Source organism: Prinia subflava, chromosome 2 (genome assembly GCF_021018805.1).
Source record: "Prinia subflava isolate CZ2003 ecotype Zambia chromosome 2, Cam_Psub_1.2, whole genome shotgun sequence".
Taxonomy (NCBI): domain Eukaryota; kingdom Metazoa; phylum Chordata; class Aves; order Passeriformes; family Cisticolidae; genus Prinia; species Prinia subflava.
The window spans coordinates 70,756,526-70,782,068 of record NC_086248.1 but is presented as its reverse complement, the minus strand read 5'-3'; the positions used below and the strand labels follow the sequence as shown (position 1 = coordinate 70,782,068).

At 39.6% G+C, this 25,543-nt stretch overlaps 1 protein-coding gene across 6 annotated transcripts in view; it reads right to left on the bottom strand.

Moving 5' to 3' along the window:
- Positions 1 to 25,543, bottom strand: part of PCNX2 (pecanex 2) — a 154,348-nt gene that overhangs the window by 114,714 nt on the left and 14,091 nt on the right. For all 6 annotated transcript variants that reach the window (XM_063390483.1, XM_063390480.1, XM_063390478.1 and 3 more), the window contains 7 exons: positions 17,333 to 17,480; positions 17,019 to 17,164; positions 15,721 to 15,814; positions 4,743 to 4,878; positions 1,562 to 1,704; positions 281 to 434; positions 151 to 183 (listed from right to left, as the gene is read on the bottom strand). In XM_063390483.1, coding sequence (XP_063246553.1) covers positions 151 to 183; positions 281 to 434; positions 1,562 to 1,704; positions 4,743 to 4,878; positions 15,721 to 15,814; positions 17,019 to 17,164; positions 17,333 to 17,480 — 854 coding nt within the window. The remainder of the gene's footprint in view (positions 1 to 150; positions 184 to 280; positions 435 to 1,561; positions 1,705 to 4,742; positions 4,879 to 15,720; positions 15,815 to 17,018; positions 17,165 to 17,332; positions 17,481 to 25,543) is intronic.

Below are 25,543 nucleotides of genomic sequence, written 5' to 3'. Positions count from 1 at the left end.
ACAGATGTCTTTTTCTTTTCCATAAATCAGCTAGAACAGCCAATGACTAATGACCTGTGTTTCCCTGAACAGCCAGCTGTTTCACAGTACACAAGTGAAAATAGAGGAGATAATGGAGGAGAAAGACTTGTTTTACTGACTGAGACTTACATGTATTGGCGAAGCAGGATCAGGCTGAACACTCTAAAAACAAAACAGAAAAAAAATGTTTGCTTATGGGTTTTTTTCTTTGTAGAAGTTAGAAGAGAATTCATCAATTGGCTATGAACTTGAGTCCTACCTTGAGGAGAGAATACTGGCAGCTGGCCATTACGAGACAGAATAACAGAACCCAAATGTCTTTACAGAAGCCTTGGTTCAGAGTCAGGAATCCAAGAAGTGAAACAAGAACTACTAGAAGGACAGCAAACACATTCTCCTTTATATCTTCTGTCCTATGTGAATAAAAGTGTTGGAGAAGTACAAATATTTACAGTTTCATTAGAGCAAGGCAGGTGCCTTTGTAGCCGGTATGAACTGTCAGTGCTGCAGCTATCAGAATTCACTGGAATAACTACATAACTACATTTCCATGTTCAACAGTATTTCATCCCCATGCCAAAAACCTTATCCAAAATGACAGCTAAAACATATAGGGAAAAAAGCCATATGCACTGAAGTCTAATATCCCTTCCTATCTCACTTCCCTAAAATGGAGATGATTTGAATATAGAAAAGTTTATGCCTATAAAAGCACAGACAAACACACAAAAAAATTTAAAACCCCAACACAAGAACAGCTACAAATAAAATCAAACATCCAAACACTTTTAAATGAGGAAATAAGGCATTCCATTAATGAAAAATATACATCTGACAGCAAATAACTGTATGAAAGACCAAATTTGTCATCTGATGTTTTATTTATCTGTTCTGTTAGAATGTGGAAGCTGAGATAAAAAAATGTTAATATTCATGATGTAACAAAAGAGCTTATCAGCAGAAAATACTTCCACGCAATTGAAACACAGAGATAAGACACCACAGGTACGTAAGTATCTGCTCTGGACTTAAAACTCCCTGACATGTAGCCTGATTTCTGCATCAGGTAAAACTGTAATCTGAAATTTCTGCTGTGGAACCTATGTTAACCCATATGGCACAGCAACTCCAAGAGAAGCAGAGACAAATAAACTTGAACTGGAACAGAGGCAGCAGCTCAAAAATCTTCACCTGAATATCATTCTATAAATCATTTTCTTTTTTTAAAGATTGGAGTAGTTGGTTTACATCCTGAAATCCTTCTACTTCTGATTTTCTCATCAGAAATCATCACATCTAAAACATCTGTGAATCAAATTATAGACTAGTCCACAAGCCTGGCACTCACATGAATCAAAGTCTCTGCCTGAAGACAAAGGCTAGCAAGAACCACTGAAACTAGCCCTGAACTTCAACTTAAAGCAAAACCACATCTATCTCCGCAACCTGAATTTTCCTTCTCTAGTGTCAAAATTGCTTTATGGACATCTGGAGCCATCCGCTGCAACACTCCATAGAGCAGCTTTAAAAAAAAGCTTACCTGTCCAACAATGCCAACAAGGCAAGACGATCATACCAGACTTTAATCCACTTGCCAGGGAATATCACAAATCTGTAAAACTGCCTGTTCAGCTTCCGTTGTGCTGAAGAACATGAAGAATCCTCAGGGTCCTGGCTGGGCTGCTGTAAAAACAAACCAGAAATACACAAAATACATTCTCTCACACTCACACACAGCTGCCAGAAAAACAGGTGTTGAAAAGGCCAAATTTACATGAAGTATCAGATTTTTTTTTTACTACTAAAAGAGGTAGTGAGAGCATATTAGCATATTTATTTTCCTAATTTTAAATTAGAAACAAAATTATCACACCAGCTTAATTGTTGCAGATGAACAGAAGCTATATTAATTATGTAGCTCAATAGTGACCATATGCTTTAAAAAATAATATTAAATCTTCATTTAAAAAGTAATTATTTTTTAGTTCAGATCTAATACTTGTCTAAGGTTTCTTTTTGAAGATTTTCCCATGTATCGAGCTAATTACAGTGCAACACAAAAACATGACAGGACAAATCATCTTTTTAAATAAATAAAAAAAAAAAGTAGGCTTTAAGGCCTAGAGGTGTGACTTATCAACTTCTCTTCCATAACACAGCTTTGTTTATCTTTCCTGAGATGCTTTGAATACCACCTCAGGTGTGCCTCCTCAAGAGCAGCAAGAGGAGGAAAAAGAATTGCAAACAAGCACAAATAGCATAAACAGCACTAATTTAAGAGGCTCTAATCTTATCATCATAATCATAAATCCACCCTTTTGAATACTGCTTTTCCCGGATTCTAAGGCTTTTTCCAACTCTTCTCTACAACTCTCCTCCAACTATGTACAGACCATCAGCCAAGCCTGCAACGCTGGACAACAAATGAAAAAAATCTCTGCAAAGCAGTGATTTCTTTCCAAGGTATACCATTACTGATGTTATGGAGGGGGGGAAATCACTTATTTTTCTTTCAAGAAGAAGAATGAGATTTCAAATCACAGTGAAGTCCAGTGGTTTTCAACCTCCTCCTAGGCAGCCTTTTCCCTGCCCCGCCTTAAGATAATTAATTAACCAATATACTTATTATATATAAGCAACTCTACTTATAAGGGACTCTAGGCAATGCCTACATTAGAGTTATTTAGGTTAGATAAACTTTCCTAGTCAGGGAAGGTGATTTCTGTGTGAAGTAATTGATCATCAAATTATAAATGCTAGCAAAGCACAGTTTTTTAAGCAACCTGTCCACCTGCACAAAGGAATTGTTACATTTTTTCTCAGAATATTGGAATAATTTCTAATCTTAGTTTTCCAGGAAAAGGAATTTTACACAGAGTTTACAAATGACAATGTATTTCTGTGCATCAGCTGGGAAACAACTCATTGATATCCTCAGTCTGCTGGCAAACAAGAGGAGAAACAGGCTAGCATAAGCTCTGGAGAAAGAAATTCAAGTTTAGGCATTTTATCTCATGCCTGCAATTGACTAAAAGTGTACAGCCATGCAAGGCCAGGGAGCTCAAGGGCTAGTAGTGCAGGACAATCCCTCATATTTCTGAGCATTAAGATGTGCAAGGGGATGCTGGGTTATTTGGCATTCTTCCTTTTCTGAGCAGTTTAAAAGCCATGAGACCAATTGCAATCCTTTCACTATGCTGACTTTAAAATCTGAAAGTAGTTTATGTAGTCCAAATTTTAATATTTTTATTTCTACTTTAAAAAGTAACTTAAACGTGTGGTTGGGGTATTTTTAAAGAAAAAAACATGTTTTAAAATATTACAGTTGCTAATACTGGCATCGTTTTGTTTCTCTTGGGTCCTATTACCCAACAGAAAGTAAAGTGAAGCTCAGTCCACAGCAATCATTAACTTCACATATCTAATGCAGATTGCTCAGCATAACTAGATAAAAAAATCAAAACAGTGGCAGAGAGTTCACTAAAAACACCCGAGGATGTGATCATTGAGTCCCCAGAACAGCCTAACGCGCCTTTAGCTGAGTGCCTAAGTGAACAGTCTGGCTCCTGAGGAACTGTAACCTTTGGATGAAAACTTCTGTGTGAGTCTTGTAGTGCTTGGGCGAGAGTCCCATTTTTAAGCGGGATTTCAGAAACTCTCTGACTAGCCCTGAGCAAGTTACTCAAGTCACTGTTTTCCTGTCAAAAAACAGCTTATAAAATTCACTTCATAAATTTATATGGTGTCAGCGACAGCCTGAAATCAGTAACAATGCTTTTCTTGACTTACATAGGCTCGGAATTAAGAAAAAAAACCATCAGAAACCAGGACATTCTGAAATTACTGCCTGGCCTGGCTACAAATTTGCTATTTGACAGTGAGGAGCAGTCCTCCTAAAAGAGAAAGAAGAAATGGCAATTGTTCTCTAATTTACAGGCAGTTTACAAGACTATAAATATCTGGAACACATCTGAGCCTTTAAGATGTAAGACACTGTCCAAATATGAAACACACAATTTGGGACAATTTACTGATTTTTAGTGTAAAATAATTCCTTTATACAAGTTGCTTCTAGCCTAACGTTCCTGAGTGAAATCTAAGATGAAACGCAATTAATTGATATTTTACTGTTATTCATAAATACCAAACTAGAACTTGACACGGCAGAGAGAAAGTCAAAGGTATTATAAAAGGAATTGTAAAAACAGATTATAGCCCTGGTTCAGAGACCCCAAACACTGCAAAGTTGATGTCCACATAAGACCATGCAAACTGAAGTCTGAGGGCCTTTTTCTTTTACTAGCTGCACTGAGGAGGTGGCTTCAACATTCCACAGCATTCAGAGGTCTGGTTGCCCAATTCAGAAAAGTGAAACCAGACATGAGGTTTTATGACAGCAATGAATCTGGATTAAACACTTCATACTATTAAAATCTGGTGGTCTGTCTAAAATCCTAACAGCTGTGTCCTCTTCCAAATGAAATACGATTAAAGATGGAAGATGAACTTTTTTGGTGATGGAGTCCTTGAACACTCCCCTAGGACACTACTGAGTGTCACTAGAAAACAGCTGAGTTGCAGCCATCAACATAAAACACATCTTCTCCCACACAGGAAAAGCAGTATAGCAAAATCAACAAAATTGTCTCAGGAACCAGCCTGCAGCATTTGTTTATGGAGCAGTTCACCAAGATGCTAGAAACTCAGATATTAAAATGTACCCGTGGGTTTTCTGAAAGAGTCCTTCTGGCCACCATCAGTAGGAGCTGCTGCTGAAGTGCACTGGCTGCTTGATCTCCAGAAGATGGTTCTTGGCTCTCTGAAGTGGTAGTACTGGAGGAGCTGAACTGTATTTCACTGGGCACAGAGGACAGGAAAAAAGGAGATTGTTTTAGGCAGCAATACTTTCCTAACAATTCTGAAACATTACAGAGAGAAAGCCTGTAATTACACCACTAGTTGGCTCACAGGACTTGGGAACCTTCCACCTTCATATCTGAAATCTAGCACCGATCCACAAAGCAGTTAACACCCAAATTCAGATGCACTTGATTTACTACATCCACCACAGAGAAACAGATACTTCTGTATCACAGTTTTTCTCATTCTGAGATGAACACCCTCAAGGAATCACACTTCAGAAGTGCCTTTTTCTGTCCATTGACAATTTAAGTTTAGAGATGCACATCTACAGAGCAAAATTGCAAAGTAGATACTGCGGAGATCCCTGAATAGCTTCCAATGGGCTCACTTAGGTACCAAGCTAGTCTGGTTTCACCTGCGCTGAATTCGATGAGTACTGATTAACCCTGCTGAGAATTCAGACTACAAGAACTTCCTCCTTCCCTAGCAAGATAACAATACATGAGCTAATTCATAGAAGGTTACTTCAGATATTCCCCATATACTGAGTGCAAACTCACCCTGAGCAAGATACTATTTATTATTTTTCCTCACATTTACTGTTTGGTGTTGTAGGCACAGCACCTAAACACTCACGAAAATCTGCACTTAAAGCAGCAGTGCCTGTTGGGTTGCAGAAATGGTGTTACCATAACATGACTGACCGGGTTTCAAAGAAAACTTCATTGAAATGAAATAATTGTTACCTGGGGAAGAGATCTACTTTGAATACTTCTTCCTAATTCTTTTCCAAATGGGATTTATACATCAGGCATTCTGCTCCAAGTTCATTGCCCCACTGCCTCTGGTACCTGCCTTGGGCTCTTACTGCTTTTCTATCTACATGAGGTGAAAGCACCTAAGTGCTCATGCCAGGTAGTCAATATCTGTTGCTCTTATTTTGCATAAAGACAAGCAGGAAGAAACTAGAGCAATCTGTCTGCAGTCAGCCAGGAAGCCTATGGCAGTGCAAAGATTAAAACCCTCCTCTTGCATACCCTACATTTGCCCCAAAGGCACCTTATTAATTTTAGTTAACTCAAGTTTCCTTGCTTTTGGTGGCCAATTCCCAAAAGCTGCTACGTAACCCCTGTTAAGGCATTAAAACTGTGGCTGTCCTGCACATAACTGGCTGTTAACTTCAGCTGCAGTGGTTAGCATTGTTCTGGAACATAGTTCAAGAAGGGTTGAAGTGTCACACCAACAGGTTGAAATGCACACACTGTCTCCTTCCCTCCAGGATTTTCTAGCTCTGCCTGGACCAACAGGAACACAATTTGCCTCGGGATGTCAGCAGAGGAGCCATCCTGCCTCTGGTTTCTGAGCCAGGTAGTTTATTGTTTTCAAATCCTTGATTGCTATCAGGCTTGAATTCCAGACCTGATATTCACCATCTGCCACTCCAGCAGAATTCTCAGCTGAGCAGAAATGAGAGCACCCCATGCTCCTGACCCTAAGGGCTTCCTCTGCACTCCACACTCCTGCTGCTACAGAGAGCAGCATGATCCAGAGTCAGGAAAGCTGTCACGTTCCCTTTGGACAGCACCAGCAAATGAGAACCTGGTCCAACACAACCCACTTGTCCCAGCCACAAGGCAGCCCTCCATAACAATCATCTCCTTTGTCAGCAGTTATTAAGAAAACAGTACAGAAGGGATGGGCACTCATCCAAGATCCTGGATCACAACCAGAAGATTTAAGCAGGAAGAAAGTGGAGGAAGCCTTGAGGAATGTCTCCCAGGAGTAAGATTCCCACAGATACGGACTATAGAGCAACCTTGTCCAGTCAGAAGGAAGGCAAAGGATTTTTTTGTTTGTTTCCTCAGGATGAGCTGTCCCATTCCTTGTCATTGTGGGTGCAACCCTGAGTCTCCCTGTTCACAGCAGGAAAAAGGCAAATTTAGTCCAGGCTATGCAGGAACACTAGCCTGGGAATTCCTGCCCAAAATGTGACTCAGTAAAAGAGAAGGGGAATAAAACAGTGGTTGCTCATGCCTTCCTGAATGAAGAGTCAATCTTCACTAAATTTCTGCATCTTTAGCTGTCTTTCTATAAAAGCCAAAAGTATTTTGGGATCGGACCACATCTTTAATCCCACATTCACCAAAAATGGAAATAGCAGAAGTATAGATGGATGGAACACAATACCAGGGGAGTCTACCAGTTCTCAGAAATCAAAAATCTTTTACTATTAGGACTTCTTCCATGAATAAACAGGAAATCAAATCATCTCCCACCAGACTTGAAGTTAACCAAAAAGCCAAGAGCACCCCATAGTCTGTTTTGTGTTTACATTAAAAATCCACAGCTCTGCCTTACAGCAAGTGGTAGAGGAGACCACGAGCAGCCAGGACATTGACCATGGGGAAGAGTCAGAAATTTTATAAACGTGAAAAACCAATTAGGGCAGAGAAGTTGGGAAGGCAGAGCTAGCAAAGCAACAATTCCAAAATCAAAATCTGTCATCTGTCAGTCATCAGCCACATTTCTCTGTATCTTCTTATTCTTTCCTCATCTCCCATTTCCTTCAGCTCCTGTTTGCTGTTTTTGTCTTCCTTATCCCTATTTTGCACACAACCTCTGTCTGACATTCACTCACTACCCTCAAAGATGAATTGCTTGCACAGCTACGTAGAAACTGTACATCTCATCTGATGACATTGCTATCACACTGACAGCAAACACCAGTAAGAAATGCAATGATGGTGTTTGTGTTTTTGTAAGCCTATAAACTAGATTCTATAAATTTATTACCATATATAAATAGGAGCAAACACTCCCTAATCATAAAATCATTATAATGGAGCTGATCGCAATATAACACAGAATCTTGCTAAATAGAAAATCTGTTCATTTGCAGAATCAAATTAATATTATAAAGATCTATCACAGTAAACTGCACTGCTAATGTAAGCAAAGGTATAATTGAACTAAATTTTGAATAATAAATTATTAACTAAAAATATCTTTGATAAATATATAACCTACACAGATTAAATTCAAAAGCAACATAGCACCCTCTACTGATAACTGGGTATAAAACCAGGATTTTTTTTCTGGCTCATAATCCTATTTTGTAAGAACACTCAGTAAGCATAAGGTAGTGGAGCAATCATCTAACACATAGGATATTCCAGTATAACTACAGAGTGCCAGAAAAATCTTCCTTCTCCCTCTCTGTTTAGCCTGTTGACTTAAACCACTGACAACTTGGCCTGAGCCATTCAAATATAACCCAGCCTAAGTTGTCCCCTTTGTTAGGATTAGCTAGCCTTGGCTCTGAACCCGTCTAAAGGTAAGTTCAATACACAGGCACACCACAAAGAAATCCCTGTTAATAAAGCTGTTTTGCAGGTTTTGGTTAAATTTCATTTTAACCTGCACACTGGAGAAAGGCCAGGTCCTCACATGCTTAAAGTCAGGAAGATCCCTATGGACTGCCCAGGGGATCTTTCTGTCTGGGTCACTACAGAGTTTACAGTGTACAATAAATATCCATAGAAATAATGAATAATGTAGCTGAAAGCTATGTATAATACTCCCTAAAATACTGCCCTTAGGTGATGGTAAACAACTACAGCTGTGAAGAGGCAGAAGGCATCTCAGAGTTGGAAATGTCTTCTCCTGCACATCCAGCAAGCAATCGCTTCTAGGGTACTGGCACTGAACTGAGACCTGAGCTATGTGCTTGTACAAGGCCCAGCCAGTGCTGACAACACAGCAGGAACTCAACACACCCATGCCCTTGTGCTCTTTCAGAACAGTCAATTTGTGGCTCAAATGTAGCAGTCTGAACTGATGCTGCTCATTAGGTCTCCATTAGAAAGCTGTCAGCACCAATCTGACCAGAGTACTGCACAGTTCAAGCCTGACCCTAAAGTTGTAGATGTTGCTTCTTTAAAGAAAATGATGGCTTACAGTTCTCAAAAAACCAAATAACAAGACTTACACTAAAAGCAACTCAAGAGCATGCAAGAAGATTGAAATATGCCAGCGATAGCTGCATTAGCAGTGGATAATTATGTAACAAATCCAAACACAGGAAACAGAAAAAACTCAAAGAGGAAGCACTCTTCATTTTTTTGGTAAGACATTAGCACTTTCATAAAGTGTAAAATTAATTCAGAATGTGCATCTTAACTTTCTTCAGTGCTTACATCTGATAGCTCAAGCTAAAGATGAAATCTCTCTTAAATCTTGTTCATATTTTGCTAGTTGTACAAATGTGTATTTATACACATTTTACATCAGGATTTGGAGACAATTTTTGGCATTTGTTTCAACTAGCAAAATAACACCCCTAATGACAATAATGCAAAACATTTGAGTTTAGAGAATGTGAAAGCTGGATGTAGTGATATACTAAAATAAAAGGCAGGAATGATATCAGATCACTGTTGCAGTGTTGCAACAGACTGCAAAACAAGCAGTGGTACATATTAAGTCAGGTACTGCAGATGGACAGAAAGGCCTTATAAAGCACGTTCCCAAAGGCACTGTGGTCAATATGAAGGCAGGAAGTGACAAACACCTTCTTACTCAAATGTTAGGAATGGTGTCCATTCAGTACACTCTTACTTCCTAGTATTCAGATACTTTTGGTTTGCTAATAAGCATGTAAACTGATAATCCGCAAGCTTATTACATTTCAAAGCAAAGATAAATATACTAAAAACTTTTAAAACAAACAGTATGAGTTAGCTACTAAACTAGAGAATGCATTTTGAGAAGATGTATTCTTATTGGAATTAGCACATTAATAGTTTCCACAGTTGGGTTATCTCCAAAATACTTTAAAACATTCCTTTTAGCTCCTTATGGAAGGAAAGGCAGGGGACTGAAGAGAAGCCAGTTCCAACACATGAAGCACTCCACAAGCTCCTCGTCCTGAGCAGGATTTTGCTGCCATCATGTGGCAGCATGGTCCCCTCTCTCCTCTGAGTCTCATTCTGTTGAAAGCACTCGTGTCCTTGCTCAGTGTTCAGTGAAAGAAGGGCTAAAAACCCCTACACAAATAGAGGAAAGGATTTTAACTGGCCAAGCTTAACGCAACGGTTTCCTCCTGCCCCTTGCAAGCCATCAGGAAAATGCTACTGAGTTTGTAAAGAGTACTTCTCAGAAAAATCCATGGCTTCATTACAAGACAACATCACCATTTTCAGTGTGCACACCCTGTTCATTTCTGTGTTCAAGCAGCTCTGTGCCCAGGGGAGCAGCTCATCTGAAATCACTGAATCTCAAAGAATATTTGTCGCATCTGTTCCAAAACACTTTCAGCTGCAGAACTGCACAACCTGACAGGCAGCATTAAGAAACCTTTAAGATTCAGCAGCTTATTACAAGAGCAGTGAGGGACTGTGCTATTTGGGTCACCTTGCTGAGAAATACAAAGATGTTTTAGTGTCATACTTTTTGGTCACATTCTAAATCAACATTCTGAAACACCAAAAAAAAACCCCAAAAAATCTATTCTCTCCTATGAGAAATAAACTCAAAGGTACAGGACCTTTTCCAGCAGCGAACACACTAAATATTAGTGGATTTATGAAGGAGACATATAGTACCACTAAGGCATTCAGATAGACTTTCATATAGTATAGCACACTCAAGCAGCTTATTCTGGGATGAGAATGTAAATCAAATAAGTTAGCTCATTGATCTGACATTCTCTCTTTTGCTCAGGGCCAGAAACACCAGCACTCTGCAGCTGTACTGACAAGTACCTTAAATTATTTTCTTAGTACTTGTCAGCCACTAGTTTGCTGCAAATACTTTTTTTAAACTTTTGGCCCCGATGATACCAAAAATAAAATTATTCTCAAAACAAACAAAAAAAATCTAAGCAATTGTTTTAAATTGAGGTCTTTGTTTATATGGCAAAATATTTTAGCTATAATGTAGGTTTTTAGAAGCCTGGTTTCAGTGTTAGAGCCTCATGTGAAAAAAGTGAGGAGTTCAGAGGATCAACTGCTCAGACAGAACATGCAAAGTGCAATATGAATGCCTGATTGTATTGGTATGGTTGAACCATGTGTAGTAATGAAACACAAATGAATATAATTTCATCCTACAAAAAGCGATATTATTTTAATAACTTTACAGGTAAATGAAAAGATACATGACCAAGAAAGGAGGAAAAGGCTCAAATTGGAATTTTTTTTTTAAGTTATAGAGCAAGTTGGGTTGCATACATAATTGATTCCAAATGAAAGCTTATGTGTCACACAGCAAGGAGAATGTGCACCTAAGATAAAGGTGTTTTTTGCTAAGAGCTGGCTAATCTCATTTCTCTTTGCACTGATTTTGGTTGGGGTAGAGTTAATTTTCTTAATGGTATGGAACTATATTTTAGATTTGTTTTGGAAATAGTGTGGATAACATGGTATGTTTTAGCTGTTTCTGAGCAGCCCTTACACAGCCCCAAGGGCTTTTTCTTCTTCTCACAGCACCCTGTCAGGCAGGAGGCTGGGGGAACAGAAGCAGCTGAGAGGACGCAAAGCCGGGACAGCTGACCAGAGGAGCATTTCCCACAATATGGTACTCAGCATATAAATCTAGGTGAAGAAGGAGAAAAAGAGGATACTTGGAGCGATGGTGTTTGCCTCTCCAAGTCACCAAGCCTCAGGGCAAGCAGTTGTTCCCCTTCAGCCACCGCCGGGAAAGCCAGGCTCCATCACATGTCTGGGTGATTCATTTCAGAACAAACTGAAATGGTCGTTTTGTACTAATTTCTAACATAATCCATGAGCTGGGAATAGAGTTTATACCTTTGTCAAAGCTTGTCACAATGCAATTTATGGCTAGAGGTGAACTTGGCAAAGTAATAGGAGCATCTAATTTAGACACAATTGGCTCAGCAGGAAACCCATTCCACTGGGACTGCTGGCAAGAGGTGTTGCTGGCAAGCCCACACACAAAAGTGGGGTCAGGGTAATCACACTGACAGTAAGTGTTGACTTGATTAGTCCTGCCAGTGTTTAAATAATTTACCAAACTCAGTGACAAGAATCACCCACCCAAGTGGGGATTATGTTGAAAAAGGAATTATCTACTTTTGGCAATAACTACAACATAAAAACCTTCACAAGATTTAACTTGGCTAAGTTTTCAACTATTTTAAAAGCTGGACTGCTAGACAAGTGAAAGACAATTTGGCAAGAACCAAGTACAGAGAAAATTTGAAAAAATTCTAATTCTCAGTAACCTTTAATAGAAATAAAGGATAATTCTACATATTATTAATAAGAAAGTGTTTATACTACATCTAAGAAGCTCTGAAAATTTCCCAGGACAAGGACTGTAGGTACAGGTAATATTAGGACAGCTACTATAGTTGAAAAAGCCAACAATAAAAACTAAAGAAACAAAACCAAACAAAGACAGAAAGTAGAAAATTATGAAATATATTCATATTGGAGAATACTCCGAAGATCATCTCGCAACACTGCGGAACCAAGAAGAGGTGATCGACCACTGATATTTGACAAGACAAAGTCTAATTCCTTTGAACAGTATTGCCTGCAATGTCAAGGAATCTCAGAAGGAAGAAACCAGAGACTCCTTCAGATTTGGACATCTGCTTTCTTTGGCACATTGCAATCCATTGTTGTTCATACAGCCCTTCCTAAGCAAATGAAAAGCAGGAAGCACACAAAAAACAAAGAAGAAAAATAAATCCATAACACATCCTCACTTCTGTGACAATGACATTGTTAAGATTTTGAATTATTTGTGAGAAATTAATTTCAGATGCTATGCCAAAAAGATAAAATGCTTATGGGCCATAAGAATATTACTTTAATTTCAGTTCCTAATAGTCTGATGTGAAATGCTTAAGCCTACAAATGGAGTAGACAACAGTAGGACTCAATAGACAAAAATAGAAAGTTATAATTTGAATTGAAGATCATAAAACATTAGTTAGTCTGCCCCAAGGCTTTCTTTGGGAACTTTTTTTGAGTAGTATTTAAACATCTTCATTTTTGCATAACACTGTTAGAAGATAATTACCTTTGGCCAATTCATAAGACCATTATTTTACTCTTGACAAATCAGGCACAGTTCATACCCTCTCCAGCCAAAATTCCTTCCCCTTTCACAACTGCAGCATTACCCAGGAGCATCACAGCTCCTAGACCCCAGTGACAGCTCTGCTGCCTTTCCCAACAACACCCATAAAGCAAGAGGCCTCTTGTCATCCTCTGTCCTGGGTCAATTCTCCTCATAAAGAAGCACATCAGGGCATAGTCCATTCAAATCCACATGGTTACTCCGCTTGGTCAACTCAGTTTGACATTTTCCCCCTAGGAGCAGCTTAATCTTAATGGTATAAAGCAAGCATGATTGGTGATAAGTGTTTTAAGAGCTCATGCACATCCACTACAAACCTTCATATTGTTCTCTATGCTTAGTCTAAATTCTGAAATCTGGGCTCCACAAGACCAAAAATCTACCCCCTCCTATGAAAGGAAGATGACACCTCTTTTGGCTAGGCCTTAATTTTCTCCTGCATCTCTTGAGTTATGACACCTAATTTGGATGGCTCATTAATGAATTCAGACACCAAGCCCAAAGCTACTGGTTGTTTCTGCACCACTTCAATTGCTCACGAAGACGTACTGTCAAAATCATTGTCTTCTCCTTAGTTAATGTTTTCATGGGCTGGTAGATAAGTCATGCTCATCTCAGAGGCGCTTTCTGTGTCTCTTTTCTAATATCCTTCCATAACAGCAGCACCTTCTGTTGGTATGGACTACTCTTACGATGGAGATCTTCATCAGACAGGGCCCATCCTCAAGAGAATAATTTTTGTCAAGGATCCTCCACATGCAGACACACAGAAGAGATTAAGTGAAGCACTTGCTGATTACATCTTGTGCTTTATTTTATCCTATTTGCCTTTTTCTTCACTAATAACCTGTCCTTCACTGACCATTTGGTTTATCTTTAGCAAAAAAGAACATAACCTGACACAACTGATGAGTAAGCCTGCAGGTAGGGACAGGGGAGAGGGAAAGATGCATCATTCCTGTACTGTCCTTAAAGCAGGTTTGCTCCTCCATTTTCTACATGCTTTAAGTGCTCCATATTGTCTAAACACAAAACTATTTGATGGTGAACACCTAAAGAAAAAACAAAAACCCCTTCCTTCCTGTGCTACCCTTCAATCTACTCACAGATGGTAGAAACTGCCAACTGAACAAACAGCTCTCACTAATCTCTATGGCCTAGATATTACAAACCGTCCCTGCAAAAACCAGCCTAAGCACACTTCAAGCTTCTTGTCCCCTTTCCTTATTTTTCATACTAACTTTTGCTTTACACTTTCCTTCATGCTGCTCTCTTCTTCAAAAATCTCGTGTTCTGGCTTCCCATTAACTCCTACAAAGAAAGACCTGGGAACCCACTCCTCTTTGCTGATCTGTTCCATTCCCTGAACTATCACTATACTCTGAGACTTCCAGTAAAGGTGCTCATCTTAAGAAATTATATGCATGTAAATGCCTATAAAGAATATCTGAACTTGCTTTTGTTAACAGGGTTGAGTTTATTTAAAAATAAACTTCATCCCTTAAGGTCTGCAAACCACAACTGAAAAACAGCGCTTAGCATAGGAAGACAGTGGTGTCACATCAGCATCTAGCAAAGGCAGATTCAGCATGACCTTTTACTAAGAGAAGAAAGATGGCCCTTCCTTTGATTAGAAACAAATTAACTGCTAGAAGTCAGGGGACAGAAGACTATTTCTGAATTTAGGACAGATTCAAGTTCATAGTTGTAGGAAGGGGGAGCAGAAGGGTATTCTGTGCAAGGTGAAACAAAGAGAGTTGCAAGAAATAAATAGAACCAGAGTAAAATGTTTGATTTTTCAGGTCGAAACTGAACTCTACCAGGATGAAGGGGAGGGGGTTATTTTGCTAGAGACAAACAGAACATATCTACTACTCAATTTTTTCTTATTTTTTGACTCTTTGCCCACTGACAAAAAAACCCCACCATTATTCTCATGTTTCTTATACTAGTGTTTTATCTAACATGCTAATGCTGTTTTTAATATGGTCCCAAGTTTTTCAAAAGTCTCCATTAAAAGCTAAACACTTGAACAGTATTTGCTATTAAAAGACGACCATTCTCACTCCCTCACTCAACTTCTCTAAATGCTGTAAAACAGTATGAAAAACAAAATTATTTCTTTAAAATACTTATGATCAGCTAAAATTCATTTTACAGATATACAAACAACAGATCACATGAAAGAGTGTATATACAGCAATAAATATAGGATCTGTATGGATCACTCTAAAAAGAACTTTTGAAAAAAGAAAATTGTTTAGATACCTCATCAGAGCAGCAAATTATCATTACGAGATTTCATGCAAGGTGAAAGGCTCTGCTGCTAGAATGCACAGGTCAGTGACTGACACAGCACTAAAATTTCTCAAAGAATGTAAGAGGTATGGGAAGCAAATAAGACAAGGTTGATAGAACAGTCCCACTTGCTTTATTTACAATTTTATTTATAATAGCTGCACTTGACTTTGGCTATTCCCAGAAAGTAATTAAAGCCAAGTGGATAGTTCTGATTTTCATTTTCACTTCTTTCCTATGTTCTTATAAAGCTTTTTTGTCCCTTTTTTACCAGAAAGTGAAGAAATTTTCATGCTTTGACTTCTTTAGAAAAGGTTAGCACATTTATTCACCACTGTACTCCCCTTCACATGCATCTTTCACAGCTACAGTTCAATAGTTTCCAGAAATGAAAACTTTCAACGTTTCTAAAAATAAAAGCTTACTTACTGAGCATTTGACATACAATCACAATTTGATAGCTGATGTCTAAAATTTCCTTCCTTCTGACAGCCAGCTTTTAAATAGCAGGATCTAATTTCCCCTTTAGAAAATACAGAGGGAAAAAATGTCAGTTCAGTGATGAGATCATTTGTGTACACAAGAAATTTATAAAATACGTATTTTAGGTCAGGCATGTTTATAAATATATATTTTTCAGTCTGTGCATTAGGCTTATTTTAGATTTCAGAAAGCAAATTAACATTTGAACAACTGAAAACCTGAGACAAATCAAAACACAAAAGTCACAGTGACAATTTAAAAGGCATGTAAATGAAACGCAAAGCACATTGATTAATGTAAGTTCACGATAAAATGTGAAATCAAATTTTCCCCTTTCCATTCACACAGGTGAGGTCTGTAGGTACCAAGCAGCAAAAAAACTCTGCTAGAAGTGCAGCCACAGCTCCTCCCTGTTTGCAGAGGCAGCACAAAGCCAAGGGTAGGTGCTGGCTGCCCCAGAGGCTGTGTCACCTGCCCCACGGGCAGCTGCTGCCCTTCTGCCCAGAGCACAGCGGCTGCAGGCTGCCAGCAGGGCCAGGACAAACAGGCAGAAAACCAAAGTATCTCCAGGGTCACAGACTCAGTACCATGAGCACTCACTCCATGCTGACTTTGAAGGCAACTTTAAAGGAAATAGGGCTTTTGGGACAGCTGTCTTTCAGATATGAGCCAGTACCTCAAAGGGGACTATACAGGACTCAAACCCATCCTACAGCTTCAGACTCCAAGAATAGCTTCAGAGCAGTGGCACCCCAAGTGTATGCATGGGGCAAGACTGGGTCACTCATTAATTTTCTTTAAAGGAGTAGCAGATCACAACTCCAAATGACAGCAAGCATCACCATATCAAGAGGTCATCTTGAGCCAGCTGAAGAGCAAAACTGTAAAAAGAAGTCGTATTTTGCCCAGCTAGGTCAGTGCAAAACTTCTAGCCAGGCAGAAAACACCAGGGGTTCTTCTGATGGGACAGAAGTTGTCTTCTGGCCCAGCCAGCATCTTTTGAGGATGATGATTGGAAGATAAACTTCAGGAATTGTGTAAGGTTTGGCTCTATGATGGTCTGGATTGGTGGATTTGGAAACTATTTATTGCTCATCTGACTTTAAATTACTAAGCCTTTTTTTGCCCACACACACAGAAAAACATGCAATCAGTAACAGTCTGGAGAAAATATCCTTCCAGGACATCTGAACTGTTCAGAAATTTCCTCATGCATTGCCATTACCCCAACTAGATAAACTCACCGTTTTCATCTATGAACACATGCATTGCATCCACGGAGAGCTCATCTTGCACAGACGCCTCAGGTCCACTTATTACTTGCAAGACAGAACTGTCTTGCTGAGAAGTTACCCGGTAGATTATCTGCCTTTGCCTGCTGCCCTGGTAACTTGACACAAAAATGTTTCAAAACTACTATGAGGATTTTTTTTCTTGTTCTCAATAAAACAAAAAGAAAGAGAGGTTAATTAAAAGTTTATGTCATTTCTACTCAGTGAAACAAAACAGCTTACATCATATCTTTGAAGTACAAAATTGTAAAGTAAACTGGCCTTACAGTGCTGCAAATTTGGCAGACTCTGGTAGCACCGGACTAGTACTAGCACGATCTTGGCTTTGTACATCTGATCTTTCCTGTTTAGGAAGTTGCTCACAGTGCTTTTCTGTTCCCATCATTTCTTCTTTTCTCTCCGTCATCTGGCTATCTGGAAAACAGGGCAGTGAAGTGGAGCCACCCTCCCCAGATGACTTTCAAGAGTTTCGTTCATTAAATACTGAATAAGAGCATCTAAAAATGAAAATCTAAAACACTGCAGTATTTGCTAGTTTTATGGAAAGCACTACCATTACTTAAAACAATACAACCACAAATCTGGATGAGGAGGTACTATGACCCTCATGAATGAGCTGTTTCAAGAACACACTGTGTGAAGTACAGGACAAACAAGAGAGAATTTTTGCTTTGCCTCCCCTATTGTTTCAGAGGGAAGCAATCTGTTCCTAATCTAGAATGGCAAGAGGCTGCTTCCCTGAGGGCTGTAATTTGTTCCCAAACTGTGTATGCCGGCAGTGGAAAAGCAGAAGCTCTGGCCCATTCCCCTTTTACAAAAGGGAAAGCAGGACCTTCAAAGGAAATAGAGCTCTTAGACAGGAAAGCAGATAGCTGCCTAATCCCTCCTCCCCACTGCCCACACACCTGGTGCAGGATAAAGGGCAAACTGGCAAAAAATTTCACAGCAGATTATCCTATGCTTGGAAAACACCGAACTATAGATTCAAAAACACATAGAAGTATTTGTCCAATTTTTGACTATTTTGAGTACCAATTATATTTCTACTACCTCTCTACACATGCATGTCATTTATTCATATAAATTAATGTGTGTACAACATATTCATGGTGAATAGCAAAACATTTTTCAACTGTGCTTTGTTTATAAACCAAAAAAATTACCTGTTAGGGTTTTTAAGTACAACTAAGACAGTGATTTCATCAGTATCCTGTGCAGTTGTGCAATTAAATGCTTTAAATGGAAAAGAGGGGTGTTTGCTGGAGATGCCTCAGCAAGTCCTGTAGCTTTTTACACCAAGCAAAGTGTATTGAAACCCTCTTACCCAGACTTCTTGCAATACCTGCTGTTTAAACATCTCAGATCAAGGAAAAAACGACAGAAATTTCACCCCACTGAAAATTCCTTATCTTAAGCCATATTTTTCACCAATATAATTACCATCCTAACCTGCAAGCATCACCAGTCAAGAAACAGTGGTGTCATATCTAAGTCAGTCTAAGGATAAAACAGAATGAAGGCTTGTAAAGAGATACTTTTGTAAGGTCAGCTGATAAAACTGAAAAAAGTAAACAAGCTTTTGCATATGCAGACCTTTCAGATCATCTGTCTTGTTCTCCTCAAGCTGCTATATCAGCTGATCTACCAACACATTATTTCTACAAACAAATCTACCTTCATGAGCTAAAACATCTCCACACCAGTTTTAATTCACAGGACAAAGCCTCCTCACACCCTAAAGCCTGTGCTATAAATACAATGAAATGAGCACAAGTTGGGTATAGGGAAATATTTTGCTGTGCATGGAGGCAAAATTCAATAGGTCTTCCAGGTCTATTTTATTCTATCTTGGGGGCAAAAAAAAAGCAATTACGGGAAGAGACAACATTTTTTTCCTTTCCCAGTTAAAGATTTAAACTTCAGGTTAAGCAGAAGCTGTCATGACTGAAGCACCCCCTTAATGATGTAACCATACCTGTGGGCGGTGATGGAGCCACAGATACCTAATCAAAATGACCTTCCTAAAGGCTTGGGCTGTTCAAGCTGTAAGAATAATTGATAGAGATCAGAAACTGTGATTTAAATAACCTAATTGGTCCCATAGTGCCCCAAACTAGCTTTAGGGCTGGAACAATTAAGAAGATTTTTTCAATCTGATTATCTAGTGGTTTCAGAATATGCTTCTCTCGTTTCCATTCCAAACCTCAAGCCTTGCAGACTTCTGTTTCCTTCGGTGGTAGAGTCATAAGAACAAAAACCTAAACATACTGCTTCTTACAGGCTTTATATGCCAGATAATACCATAGTGATGAGTACTTCCACCACTGTAAAAGTGGGCCATGATGGCTTTGCGACTGGTTTTTAAGATTATTACTCATCTTCTTCCAGGTGACTTACACCTTCAGTATTTAAATGAAGACAGAGGTGTCTAGACTAGGAGTGTCCTGCCAGAGTACGCAATCCAATCAGCTCTACGTCACCAAACGCTCCCTGCACGGAAATTGTGCTGGCAAAGCTCAAACACCAGGAAAAGCCTTTTCCAAGGGCAAGAGCAGACCAAAGAGGACAACATGGCAGTGTACTTACACTTTTCCCTGTGCCATTTACCCTTATCCACTGTTCCACATGTCTCCAGCTCATGCATGGCTGGGGTCACATTAGTATCAAGATCAGACCTAGGCTCTGCAATAACCACATAATTTATCTGGAAATTATATGCCACATGACTCAGACATGTAAGGTGTAACTATCAGGACTCAAGGCTAAATCAGTCTTGGTGCAGGGTGATTCAGAAGAGTCCTGCATAAACAGCCAAGTTTTGGTCTGTGTACCATTTTCATATTCTGATAGAGCACAAGACACAGGCTTAAATTATCATCGTTAAATACTTATGAAAAGGAACAATTCTTATATGTCCCATAAGATACTTTCAGTAAACATTTTTTCTGCACTGAAGACTTTTAACAGCATATCAACATTACTTACAAGTATACCATCCCAGTACTGACAAATGAACTCCTAATTTAAAAGCAGTTACGGTACCATAATTTCTTTTGCCATGTAACCTTTTCACTTGCAGAACAGATTTTAAGCATCCCAAGTCATCTTTACAGACAAACCCTTGTTCTTGTCTAGGAGGAAGCTGCGAACAACTTTACAGCTGAAATGAAACAGCCTTTGTGTTTCATTCACTCATACAGTGAGTCCAGAGAAGGGCCACCAAGATGATCAGAGGGATGGAACCTCTCTCCTGTGAGGAAAGGGTGGGAGAGTTGGCTGAGATTTCAGCCTAGAGAAACCTCCAGGAAGACCTAATTGCAGCCTTTCAGTACCTAAAGAGAGACCACAAGAAATCTGAAGAGGACTTTTTAAGAGCGTTTAATGATAGAACAAAGGAGAATGTCTTTCAAAGGAAATAGGGCAGGTTTCAATTGGATATTTAGAAAAAATTCTTCACTGTGAGGGTGGTGAGGAACTGGTATCACTTGCCCTGGGAAGTTATGGATGCCTCATTCCTGAAGTGTTCAAGGCCAGGTTGGATGTGGCTCTGAGAAACCTGGTCTACTGGAAGGCATCCCTGCCCAAGGAGGGGGAGGGCAATTTTTTAAACCTTTATATTAAGGTCCCTTCCATTCTAAATCATTCTTCAATTCTGTGACACAATAATCACAATAACTATCAGTTTATCTCAACTTTAAAGTCACCTTATTATTAAGTAATTAGAATGAAGTTTTATTACTCTGTAACTTTCCTCCAAAACATTTTTATTAATTGTGGCCCCTTACCAGAGTCTTCCAAACCTTCTTCCTCATCTTTTACTTACATATCCCTATCCCAACCGTCACAGCTGACTCCTGTAAAACTAAATGCCACTGCTGTCATAATTTCAAATACCATCTGGTTTGAAACCTGGGCAAGCAGAATTAAGCTAATTAAGCCTGTCTCTCTTCTGTTCATTAATTGCTTTGCTACAGAATCCACTTTCTTCAACAACATTATGTTCCAAAACAGAAATTTTCATGTTAAAATATATTTGCTGCCTGTTCAGGCACAAACAAATTATTTCAAATCACTCTATGCTTTTGGTAGTGCCAGCACGAAACCAAAGTTCTGCAAGCTGTAGAACTAATCCTTTTTTCACCAATTGCTTTAGCAAAAACATCTAGCTTATACACTTTATTCTCAACCCAAATTTGCCTATTATGTCACAAACACATTAAAAGAAAAAAACTGACATGTAAGTTGGTCATCTACCAAACAACTGGAATGCCAAGAGAATAGTACACCATCCAAGAATTGCTACAAGAGTTCGGCATGGGCACTAAAGAAGCACATGGCATTATCCATTAATGAGGATTGCCACATTCATTCTGAAGCAACAGGAAAAACTAGCAATCGGCATTGTACCTGCTACAGGAAGTGACTTGCTCGAAACAATCTCCTGTGTCAGCAGCAGAGCCAGGATTAAGTAGCCTAATCATTATACATACCAATTACATCAGAATACAGACCTCTGAAATAACCCCATATTTTCCTTGCAGATGTCAGACTTGTCATCATACATACTACTACCTCTTCAATTTAAAGACTGAAATTTTAACATTTTAAACTGTAAAGCCTTACACATGGAGCACCAGATTTGGAGAACTAAATTCTGCACACCAGTTCCTCCACATCCAAAGAGGTTCACCACATGCCATGTGGCCCTTCTCTGGCACAGGAGTTCGGGATGATACACAGCTGCTCCAAGAGATGAGCTAGTACCAGGCAGGGCTTTATTTCCTAGGTGCTACACCCCTGCCAGCAAAACCACGTGCTGTCACTTCCCACCACGACTGTCAACTGCACCGGTGACTCAATGCACAAGATCCCTCTTCCCCATGACTACATGGCATGTGATAGTCTTCTTTCTCAAATCCAAGGGGTAAAAAATAAAAGGTCTAAAAATACCCACAGGAGTATGTTTTAGTTTTTTATAGGAGAAGGGTAATTGCTTGGGATCCAGAACAACTCACTTGAGGTTGTGGTTTGTGCACTGCCCAGAATGATGAGTACCTTTTCTAAAAAGAGCCTGCAAAACATCCAAATTCAGGCCACTCAGTCCTGGTTTAGTTTCTCCCGCACCAGTCCCCACCACTCCCACAGCAGGCTTTGCTCCCTGGGTGATAACACTGCCTGTCCTAGATTACAAGCCAGCTGTGCCAAAGGGGACATACAGGAGGTTTTGCCCTGCATAAGTCTGATGACCAACTGCTCTTATTTGGTTCAAGACACATCAGAGGGACCCAGGTCAACCAATAAACCCAGGTCTTCTTCCACTTCTCAAAGACTGAAAAAAATTTGCAGCTGCTCTACAACACACTTTCATCGTGGGTGATCCAAATGTTATTCAAAACTAAAATGACACTGGTCTGGAAGTCAGCTTTAGCAACAGTACCAGTGGTATTTTTCTCACAAGGTAGAAGAGGTGGAATGGCTAAAGAACAGCTCTTAGAGCTTTCATATCCTGTACTTTAACGGGTTAAATCTGGCACCCTCAGAAGTGTAAAGAAAGGCTTTCATTTTCTCGTACTGCATTTTACCAAGCTGTCTACAGGCAAAGGCTTATGTGGTCAGGATGACAACTCTTCTACTTCATAGAACACACAAGTTCTGTGAGGGACCACCCGTAAGAAAGATCCATCCATGACATTCACTCACTTGCCAGACTATTATGAGCACTTTTCCCTACCTTCCAGGAATTATGCAAAATATCAGCTTTCTTCACACAGCTCTGAATATCCAGCTTTCCAGGAATTTGCCAAGTTTTTCACATTACCTAATAAAAATCTTTCTGGGGCGCATTTCACGCTCATTTGCACCCAACATCTATCTATTGCTAACTTTTGCCAATTAGACAGTTTGCAAGGTTAAAAGAGCAAAAACCAAACAACCAACCTCCTCCTTCAAAACAACTGGTGCACAGCTCAACTCTCTATTCCCACACACACACACTTTTCTTAACAACCACTCTAATGTGGGAATAATGTTTATTCAGATCTGTTCCAAGATACTATATTATTAAAGCATATTTGCAATTGCAAGGCTGTAAACAAATTAAAGGCTTTCTCATTCCTAAAATTCAGTCTTGCTATGGGGAAGCTGCCAATAATGACAGTAATTTATTTTAACAAACAGCACGTTCTGACTGGGCTGGAAAACAAAGCCTACTTGCTCTTAAAAATAACTGCCTTTGAACTACCTCTCCCAAGCTCAAGGAGTTCAGATTGAATCTCCTTTTTCCCACAGCACCAGTTCAAGGTGCAGAATCCACAGCTGCCATCCCTGCTCCTACAGGGCACCCCCTTTCCAGTCCCTCTTCTATTTCAGGATGACACTTCCCGAGCCCACACTGCAAACAGAAACACTTAACTACACATGTATGCAGCTCAACTTCACTATCTCACAAAAGTACAGACTTAAGGAAATAGATACAGGAAGACTTAGAATAGGTATTAGGAAGAAATTTTTTACTGTGAGGGTGGTGAGGCACCAAAAGAGGTTGCCCAGACAAGCTGTGGATGTCCTATCCCTAGAAGTGTCCAAAGTCAGGTTGGATGGGGCTTTGAGCATCCTGGCCTAGTGGAAGATGTCCCTGTCCATGGCAAGGTTTTGGAACTAGATGATATTTAAGGTCTCTTCCAAACAAAACCATTCTATGAAATTCAGTTCAAGTCACTAAATGAGAGCTTGGTTTGAGGGAAGAGGACAATTCTTCTGTTTCCTCACGATCTTGGGTAAGAATCTTGTTCAACAGATCTAAAGCACAATAACTACACACACGGATAAGTTTTGGGGTTGGGGTTTGGGTTTTGTCTTCACTGTGGAATCTGAATCTGACTTATTCTGATCATCCATTGCTTTCTTTCAACCTTCCCTTCGTATTATCTGAGGGCACTTGTCTGAAAGGCCTTTCTAGATTAGCTGCACTCTCTCTTTTTTAATTTTTATTTAAATTTACCTCTGAAATTCTCTTCTCCAGCTAAGTCACATCACTCAGAGGTACAGTTATTGTGTAAACACTCCTTTTTATGGCTGGGGAACAGAAAAAAAACCACAATCTGCTTGCTACACCCCTCACGTTGCTGTGTGCTGTTGTGCAGGTAGGTGACTCTGCACCCCAGGAATCCAGCAGGGCTCAGCAGGCTCAGGTGAGAAGCAAGGCTTGCTCAGCATTTGTCTTGGGCAACCAGAGCACAGACTGGAGCCGGCAGGGCAGGCTGATAAACTCAGAAACTGCAGTGAAGAATAAACAGCCTGAGAAGGCGGGAGAGATGGGTAAGATACACCAGAAGAGAGGCAGCAGGTCTAGGAAAACCAAAATTACCTTCTCCTGTACTTACCCTCCTCAGCTGGGAAAAGAGTAAGTACAGGAATGAATGCAAGCTGTGGGGAGGCAACAGCTTTAGGTGGGCTCAAGAGAAAAGCCCAAACTAGCAACAGAGTGGATTGCTAGGAAGAATGGAAGGAAAGGTGAGAGCACCAATATGAAGGGAAAGAAAAATACGGAGGTGGCACAGGAAGGGAGTGCCAAAACTGAGAAGGGATGATTGAGGAAGGAAAGGCACAAAACTAGAAAAAGTGGAAGAAAACAGACCCAGGTGAAAGATGGCATGAGATAGGGGTGTAATACATTGGCTAGGACACACTTAGAGAAAGACAGAGTGAAAGGCAAATGGAATGTAAAAGAAAATGACACACTGAGAATATAATCCTACTTATTTTTTTTAACAAGATGAAAGCACACTTTTCAAAGTAGTTTTTAAAAACCTTTTAAGTCTGTTGGGCATTTTTCATGGAAGGCTTTTGCAGGAACAAGCTGGTAGAACAGGGAGCAGACAAAACAGGAGTGCCAAGCTGTTCTTCTAGGGTACCATCAAGTTTCTTACCTTCCATGCAAACTAAGTGCTGAGACTGCATCCTCTTAGGCTTTCTTTAAAAAGTTTATTATAGGATCTAAGGTAAAACAAACATTTTGGAGAAGGGGAAGACATGGGTTGTCTTATTTCACTTTGATTCATATCTTCTAAATTGATTGCACTGACCACTTGGGGAAGTGCCCCGAAATTGCATCTGCCTTCACTGCACTGTATCTCACATCCTCATTAGATGGCCCTACTAATTTTGTTGGAGGGCTGCCAGATATACTAAAAACAACCGTCCTTCCCATAGAAGGAACAGAAAAGGGTCACAGAGTTCAGTGACAGCAACGACAATGATGATTAGAACCAGAAATTTCTATTAAACAGCTATAAATTATACTGCATATAAGTTTTTAATTAGCTGATTGAGTTTGTTTTCAATAAAAGCCCTCTTGACTAAATGGAAACTTGCATGGGAATAGATTTTTCATTTACACACTGGGGGCTTTCACTGAAAACAGCCACCAAACCTTCATCCTTAAAACGCAAATATTTCAAGTGACTGAAAATCAAAAC